The sequence below is a fragment of the Myzus persicae genome, unplaced genomic scaffold (assembly GCF_001856785.1).
Source record: "Myzus persicae strain clone G006 unplaced genomic scaffold, MPER_G0061.0, whole genome shotgun sequence".
Lineage (NCBI taxonomy): Eukaryota > Metazoa > Arthropoda > Insecta > Hemiptera > Aphididae > Myzus > Myzus persicae.
The window spans coordinates 298,859-308,457 of NW_019100658.1; the positions used below are offsets into that span (position 1 = coordinate 298,859).

The 9,599-nt window shown below is 28.6% G+C and overlaps 1 protein-coding gene across 1 annotated transcript; it reads left to right on the forward strand.

Moving 5' to 3' along the window:
- Positions 1 to 6,827, forward strand: LOC111039542. The gene is made up of 4 exons (XM_022323100.1): positions 1 to 123; positions 1,679 to 1,745; positions 5,005 to 5,300; positions 6,286 to 6,827. Exons 2-4 carry the CDS (start codon positions 1,721 to 1,723, stop codon positions 6,505 to 6,507), a joined length of 543 nt encoding a protein of 180 aa, XP_022178792.1. The 5' UTR covers positions 1 to 123; positions 1,679 to 1,720; the 3' UTR covers positions 6,508 to 6,827.
- The last annotated feature ends 2,772 nt before the right edge of the window (positions 6,828 to 9,599 follow it).

Below are 9,599 nucleotides of genomic sequence, written 5' to 3' on the forward strand. Positions count from 1 at the left end.
TGTACAAGGTGTCGCCCGCTGAAATTGAGCTCTTTAAATACGAACGCAGGAAAGGAGTAAACAGGCAGTTGTTGGACGGCAACAGTTGTGGAGTCTACGCATCATCACGAGTCAACGATTTCGGTAAATATTAAATAATATTATTATTTTATTAGTGTAGGCCGCTGGTAAGTACCTACCTATCATCAGTCGAGTCTCGATAGCTAGAAAACCTCGAGAAGTCAAATTTTTTTCTCGCCCCTTGAAGTGTTTTTAAATTGTGTTTGAGGTGTATTACTCGAAAATTACGCAAGTCTAGTTAATTTTTTTATTCTCCAATCGAGATTTGAGTTCTCTCGACTCGACTGTAATACTTGAATAATAATGTACGATTTAGTTTCGTTATTTGTACAACACATATAGTTAGGATAGTTTTTTATTTTCGTTGCAGAAATATTTTATACGACACGATATCTAGAATAATTAGGAAATCGCTATTGTAGGTCGGCCGTTATAGATATTACGTGTTATGTATTTAAAAAAAAAAAGAAAAATCATAACAATAAGGGGGCAAAAACCGTAACATATTCAGAACATCGACATATAAGCAAATAATATACTATATAGTATTACAACGGTAGACGTCAAAAACCTTAACAATTGAAACGTATTTCGGAGAATAGAAAAAATTTGCTTGCCCAGCGTTATTAAATAAAAGGAGCTGATTATTATTTTTATTATTATTATTTTGTTTTTATATGTAAATATTTGAGACGTAAAATCCTGTTGGAACGATTCCGATTAACAGACTGCTAATGAATACCGAATGAATGTGTTGAACGAAATATAACGTGTTTAAAAAAAAAAAAAAAATGTATAAAATATTAAATAATTATTTGTACAATAATTTTTTGTGAGTGTATCACTCGGACTGCAGTTATAATAATAATATAATATGTCTGTAGTAAAACAAAACTATATGTATATATTATATACTATAAATCATTCGTTATTGACAGTGTGATTTTATACAATATAATATATATGTAATATCAAAATACTGTAAAGACCTGTTTGGGGGGAGGGGGTAAAAACAAAATAGTCAACACACGATAGTTCACGGTCAATTTTTCATTGATTAAAACATAAACTATTGGCGCGCGTCAGCACAACTGTAACATATGTATGATAGTGTTTTGTACATGCACCTCCGAACAAAACGGAATACCGGAAACAAGATTCATCAAAAACTATTGGCTTTTACCAGACACGTTGTTTTGTCTTGATAATAATATTGTAATATCCTTGGAGGTCAAAATGAGCGGATATAGGCACATCCTAGAAGGAAATAATATAGTAATAGTTACGACGATTTCGGACAGGAGTATACAAAAATAATATATAGTACATGCTAATATTATGATGTATTATATTGTGTAGAACTTAAACGCGCGATTAAAAGTATATTAGACGAAGTTAGTTTACTTTAATAATTAATCATTTAGCCACTCTCGATTTTATCAGCACCGACTATTATATTATAATGATATCACTTTCATTATATTATATGCACTTGATAAAACATTTAAGAAAATTAAGTAAAATACATTATATAGGACCCTCTTGACTAAGCAACGATTACATCATATTATTATTATTATTATTATTATTATTATTATTCGTATTGTTTTTTTTTCAGAGAATTTCTTCATTGAACCGGAAGTCGATTTACAGAATAATTATGAGTGGATATTTGGCAATTATCGGTAAATATTTTATGTACCCACATGTTATAAAATATAAAGAAATTAAACTGGTAATAAAAAAAATAATCAAAGCATATATGTGTTAGTTACAACACAAGTAGGATTTATGTTTTTTAATAAACGAAAATATTACAATAATAAAAAAAAATATATAATAATCAATACATAGTTTGAAGATGGTTTGCAACTTACTACCTATGTACTTGGCAAATATATTTTGACATGGCGTGTATTTAAAGTAAAATAAAATAAGATTAAAATATATAGGTAATATCTTACTTGCAAAATTAATTTTTGTAATTAAACTTATTCCTACATGGCTACATAGCTTTATGAATTGTTAAAATTATTAATTCTATATATAATTATTACAAGTACAATCTTAAAAAATAATATCTACGATCAAATCAATGTAATTCAATAAATGTGTGTAAAACTAGTTAAGATGGTACAATAAATTTAAGTGTTGGACCTATTATACAATATTAGAATTATTTTAGGTTCATTTTAACCTAATTTTCTTCAACAAGGTACCTACTTATAAGTTATAAAATATGTTAATCAGTATCATATTATTATGTTCATATTTAATGTTAAATGTCCATTATACCAATGTTACTACGATGGTTCAATTCGTTTTATTATTGATCGCAGATTCATAAAAAGAATAGTAATCATATTTATTTTTAACAACTATTGTTGACTAACGAATTTTAATTTTAATATTAGTAATTATATGTTTTAAATAGCATGCATTTTAAATGTCATTATTGCTGAAAGTATCTTTTAATATTGATTTAATGATTATTATATTATAATCTTGATTATTAATAATACAAATGAAGAATATTCACACGGGTATAGTGTACAACTAAAAACCCTGATATTGCAAAAAATAATTAAAAATATTATATTATATGAATTTGCTTGAATATATATTTTTTGTGACTGTTTTTTTCTTTTGGTGTTTCTTCACGTTTTTATTTAGAAAAAATTAATCATTTAAAATTTCAACTTAAAAAGAAGGGAAGAATAGTGCTAAAATAAAATTTTAAGGCAAATCGCTAAAATAATGTTACAGTAATTTTTAAAACTGGAACATTTTAATTATTAGAGTTTTTTTTTATCATCACTTTTTCATTTTAATAAAAAATATCATTTCACCAATGATATAATCGGGTTTGGGTATTGAACTAGGGCTATACAGCTAAGGGAACGCATAGTTATAATATGTACGCAAAATACGTTAAGTAGGTAGGTATAGACAATTAATATAATCACGAAAATTGGAATACACCAATTCTATTATAATTATAACATCTGTTCTATGGTGCCGATAGTGAACAACTTTCTCCACAAATTATTCATGAACATTTTTATTATTTACAGTGTACCAAATTTACCTATTATTTTATTTAATAGATTGTAAATATCTTTATAAATTAAAAATTAAAAATTAAAAAAATTAACATCTGTATGTGTTCATAATGTTGTAATACTCTAAAGCAATTTTACTAAACTCAAATTGCATTACGCAAGTGCATTTAATAAAATATCAAATACCCAGTACACCTGTACGTCATAATATCACCTAGTATCACGTATATACATGGCTACATCTTACGACTTACACTGGAATATAGAATATGATTCTGGCTGACTGAGTATTACTTTGCTCGCGGTTCGCTTTTATCGTGATCATATTATTATTATACTTGTAATCATAGACTTAGAATTAATTCCATTAAATTATTGTCTAGCTTCACTCGTATAATATAATTTATTGATTTTATTTACTTTCGATTTACTTGAATTGATTTAGAATAGAATTTTTAATATTTAATAAGGTCAATTACAATAAATTATTAGATCTGTTAGTAAAATGTTGTGAACAAATTTCAAGATTTGTTTATTTTAATTTCTGAAACTTATATTCCTTCTATTCAATGAAAATTTGGTAGATACTAAAGATAAGTTAGTTAATATTTAACAATAAACACCTGACAATTGCTCTTAAAATGATTACAATATCCACAGATTAGAACACGTAGGTACGTTACAAATATTGATGTGTACTATAATGAGACACGAAATAAGTTGTTATTAAAAAATATATATTAACCAGTAACTCGATAAAAAGTTATATGAAAAAAAATCATACGCGTGTTTATCATTATTATGGTGATATAGATGAATTTATGGCTGCTGTTTGAAGGTAAACACAACAAAAACTTTTTATAACAATAGTTTACCGAGAAAATCGACAATTAGTTAAAATATTTCATCTAAATTGTTTTCGTAATTTACATACAATGTTATGTTGTAGTTTTCTTAATATTATAATACTGTGCTTAATGTTAAACCTCATATACTTATTGAAAAGAGTTTTCATCCTTAAATAAAAACACATGATTATTTTTAATAAACAAACCAAGAACATGCGCGTTTATTATTTATTAGATTACGCAATAAGCGTAGAATATTAAAGTAGGTAATAATTAAAATCAATTAATTACACTTTATTTTTCATCACACATTAAAAGAAAATAAATCACATATAATCGAACAAGATCTATACAGACATAGATAAATAAAAATAAAACCATAAATATATCATATCAATTTATAAGTAGGTATAAACCCACACGTGTGTGCTTGTGTGATTATATTTATACATTATTAAAAGTTAATGAGGACGTGTCCATATAAATCATAATAATATGAATAAAAAGTTATATTAATAATTTAATTTTATATTTATCGATATGTAATCTTAACATGTAGGTATTTATTATAATGGCCAGCTAGTTTACGGGTCAAGTATTCAAGTAAAACGGTTTTTAAGTCATAATAAAATTATTACTTCAATGGTTTTACTATAATGACTCGTTTTCACGCAAACTCAAAAATCAAACACGTTCCTACATTATTTTAGTATTCCTCGACATACATTTCTGATGTTTCATTTGATCGAAAGTCCCAAACAGAATTTTTTCCGAAAATTGTCCGAACGAATTCTATAAAAATATTTCTACAGTGACCCGAGGTCAATATAAATGTTCGAAACGTATAATTCATTTGGTATACCCATAGATCATTGTTAGGTGTTACGGATATAATATTTTTCCTACACGAATCGACTGGACGATCTGACTACGGTCACAATGTTGCACTTAACAATAATATTTATGTAATACATATTACCATATATTATTTTATAAGCTTAATAACAAACTGTGTATTGCCTGCACTTGTATAGGTTTGGTGTGTTTGCAAATACTGCGCGTAATGTCGATTAACGAATTCCCGGAGAAGAAGATACAAAATATCTGGTTGACGGACATGGACGACAAACAGACCGCGTCCAGGATCGAACGCAGTGATCAGTTCGAAACGGCCAGTGACGTCATCATGAAGGACGCAAGTGCTTACCCGAAGATCACCCGCCGTGGGTTCGCGGGTGAGGAATTTTTCTTGAAGGCTTCGAAGTCGGTGCCCAGGATTGGTCGCAGGAACAACGATATTCAGGAATCGCCGAAAAGATCATTGAGCAAAGTGAGTATAATACAACACACGCTGAATCAAGACGATAATATTGGAGTTATCGCTACAGTTCTGTCGTCTGTACAGTTATTATTAATAGGAACAATACGATTTAGGAAGCTCTGTGGCATTGCTGGGAGGTTATCTTATTGCATACTATTATATTATATTGAAATCGTAAGATTTTTGTAAAAGTTGTTAATCGAAATCGTCTTAATTTTGAACTTTTATGCCATGATATTAGATATAATACATATAGTGTTGTATGTAGATTATTGAACATATACCTATGCAGAATAACACGTCAGCGCCTCATAGTTAGTTTTAAAGCTGCATTTAAACAAATTCTGAACGCTTTTTTAGAAGCCAAGTCTTCAATCGCACAATGCGTGGTTAAAAAATAAAGCTAAATAAATTACAGTTTAATATGCCTACAATAACATAATCTTAAATATATTTTTACACGAGATTCGTATATTTTAAGGTTTAATTTGCATGCCGAATAAAATTACAGTCAGTGGCTTACGGTCGTACAATATTACTCTGAAGCAACGCTCTAAGCGTACACACCGGCCATCGTTGCTAGAACTCGGATGGGTGACCACCCGGGTTTTTAGCCACACGTCCTTGCCACACACGAAAACGTGTTCCAACCTAACTGACCTCCCCCCCACCCCTCCAACAGTAACAGACTAATTATCTTAGTAGTTGGAGCCTTGATCCAAATGAAAAAAAAAAAAATACAATCTTTGTGAGTTTTCTATAGTTTTTTACATAGTATACTCTAATAGAAGCACAGAAATTAGAAACGGATTATCGGTTGGAAGCATTTATACATTTATTATTATCTTGAATTTAATTAAATTGACATATGTCCACCATTCGGTGGTGACAATATTGTTATTTACTTCGAAATACAAAGCAGAGTTTTTTTTTTCGTCACATTCAATATAAAACCACAAAGCCGAAAATATTGACTAACGTTTTTATCATTCAGGATCAAGTGAACATGGTGGAATATTGGCCGTATTTGCAGCCAAACGACATCAACGAATTGACCAGGAAACATGACTTCGACTTGCCGTATAACTGTCAGCAACTGGACGCCAAAACGATTTTTTTGGTGGACATGTACAACTTTGTGTGTAACGATCAGTTCTATTGTTGTGCGCCGGCGAAGCGTGCCATAGCCAACTCTCCTAACGCGAATTCCTTGTGAAAATATTGGAGCATAATATGATACAACAATATGATATTATTGTAATGCTAATAAAATAATATGTAGTCAGTCTTAGATTTAGTGGGAATATGTTTTTGTTTATAATTAATATTATTATTTTTATCATCATACTTATTTTGAGTGGTTTTATATTTACAACCAACGGAAGAACAATCAACTGCGGATACTTATATTGAACGCTTAAGACACGTGATCGCAGTGATTATTGTGTTGCGCGCTTTAAAATATGTATTAAATGTAAAATTTATATCAAATGAAACATGTCTTCAACTCAATAAAAATCGAGGAATTAACCTATACATAGTTTTTTTGTTCTTGAAATCAAATTATCAAACTATTTTCCATCGATAAAACCTGCAGGCGTTTCCCCCTAAAAAATCACGTTTATTGTATGCGATATGGGTGGTATTGTCTAGTTGACCACCGCTTGAACGACTTGTATAATGACAGAGTTTGACAAGACTTTTACAGAAAAACAGCATCGAGGCCGTAATATTTTGAAACAAAATGCACACAGACATAGAACTGTTCTTAATACAACTGTCAATACCTATTTACCGATAAAATTAATACACCTACTTTTTCAAAAGTTTCAGGAATCGGACCCCCGCAACCCCACACCCCCCAGTTAAAGCCTTAAACAGCAATATAATATTATATTGTATTGATTGTTGGGCGTGCAGGAAACGGAACAAAAATACGTTCCTCGTGTAATATCATATTAAACTGTAATAATATTCATATACTGATTTTAAGCTGTTTACCGCAGTTATGTTGAATATTATTATAAGACTTTGAATGTCGATAACACCAATAAACGCCTGTTTGAAAAGAAAAGGAATATTATTGTGAAAGAAGTTGGCGTTAATGGCCCACCGCGATTAAACGTGCATCTCGGTTACTTGCAGCAAACGTTTAATATTTGAGATGCAACACTGCAACATCTAATGCATTATTCAATATCAATGCGTAATCGACAATAAATCGTGATAATTGTTTTATTTTGTTCGATTTTGGCACTTTGAACTGAAGAATAAAAAACGTTCGTACGAATTAACCGATAACGCTCAATGTTCAGAAATCAATGAAGAATAACAATCTTATTCTTTATTAGATCTGTATTTTATATATATAAATTATTATAAGAGCCTAGATGGTTTTTCGTCACACTTTGGTAATAAAACTGCAATACTGGTGTAACGGATGTAGTATATAGGTAAACCGTATACAAAGGTATACATTGTATAGATTTCATCTCAATTCGTTGATATCAAGCGAAGGTCTAATGTCTGATTGCACTTATTTTTGTCAAATTGCGTTCAGAACAGAATAAGGCAATGATCGAATTCCACTCATTACCATCATTACCTACATATAACCCGTTAATTGATGAGTATGGGTAAGTGGATGAAAGAATCAGGAATAATTTGTATTTCGTATCTTTTTTTATTGCTACTCCAGTACCTAATTTAATGTTTTTACTGTAATAATTATTCAGGTAGATATTTTTTAAATATTAATAAGCAATAATTTAAAATTAGTTTTTTTTTTCAAAATTAATAAATAGTAAAAACTTAAATATTACATTATAGGGTTTCAATTTCAAAATAATAGCATTTAATATGTTTACGTTTATATTTATAAATTATTTACCTAGGTCGTATAATAACGTAATCTTAATATTAAATCAATCGATACACACATGCACGACTTTCATTTTTAATATATAAGTTAGTACCTATAAAGACCACATTTTTAATTTCGATGGATTTTTTGTGTTATTAACTTAAATTGTGTAGTTATAAAAACTTCTGTTTTTCAAATGCGAACCTTATTTGTTAATGTAAATTTATTAATGGATAGTTTTTTGAAAATATTGATGTACTAATAGTTTAAAATTTGAACGAGTGTGTCTTCTCAGTCATCAAAATGTTTAAAATAAGAATAATAGTTCTACAAAATGATTTTATTAAAATATAAAATAAATGAAATATTGAATTTTTTTTATACTTGGGATATTTTTACAAATTATAACGGTTGATAGATCAGTGTTCATAACTACAATTTCAAAACACCATAGCTCAGAATATACAGTGTGCTTACGCTAAAAGGTACCACTAAATATTTCAGTTCGATGACTTTGTGTTGAAATGGGGTTTTCGTTGAATGATAGATAGTACTTAACTACACATTTTTAGACAAATTTATAATTTGTAATACTTTCGATACACGCATGCACGATACAACTTACTTTTTTTTAAGTGGTAACATCAATTTTTTACATATTCGCGGATAGAGTATTTTTTTCTAAACAATTATACATAAAAAAATGTTTTTTGATTAAAAAATTAGCATATGAAATTTAACGATGACATTTAATATTTACGAGTAATTTGTTTTTGACGAAATTTAAGCTAAATTCAACTTGTTGTCACATAAATTATTTTCACTGACTAGTAATAATTCTTTTCATAATTTCACACTAGTCTTGTGACAATTACTATTCATGTAACAAAGTTTTTCATTCTGGTTAGGTATCACATATTTCTCTGAAAAAAATTGTTATTGCTTTAATGATAATATAATGGATATTAATAAGTGACAATAAGTTGAATTTAGTTTAAATTTCGTCAAAAACAAATAACTCTTTAATATTAAATTTCATCGTTAAATTTCATATGCTAATTTTTTGATCAGAAATACATTTTTCATACATAAATTGTTAAGAAAAAAATACTCTATCCGAATATGCAAAAAAAAATTGGTGTTTCCGTTTAAAAAAAAGTAAGTTGTACCAGACATGAGCTTATCGAAAGTGTTGACAATTTGAAATTTATCTGAAAATGTGTAGTTAAGTACTATCTATCATTCAGCGAAAACCCCATTTCAATACAAAGTCATCGAACTGAAATATTTAGTAGTATCTCTTAGCATGAATACACTGCATTATCTCCAATCCCAATACCATGGACCTATTATCCATAGTACACAACGTTAAATAACTCAACAACGACTTGTTTGAATTTGAATTTTGATACTTCATCATTTTCAGAAAAATTATCCATTAAACA

Coding starts and splice junctions, on each gene's coding strand:
- LOC111039542 (XM_022323100.1), top strand. CDS start 1,721: ATGAGTGGATATTTGGCAATTATCG. Junction 1,746..5,004: donor TGGATATTTGGCAATTATCG/GTAAATATTTTA, acceptor GCACTTGTATAG/GTTTGGTGTGTTTGCAAATA. Junction 5,301..6,285: donor CGAAAAGATCATTGAGCAAA/GTGAGTATAATA, acceptor TTTATCATTCAG/GATCAAGTGAACATGGTGGA.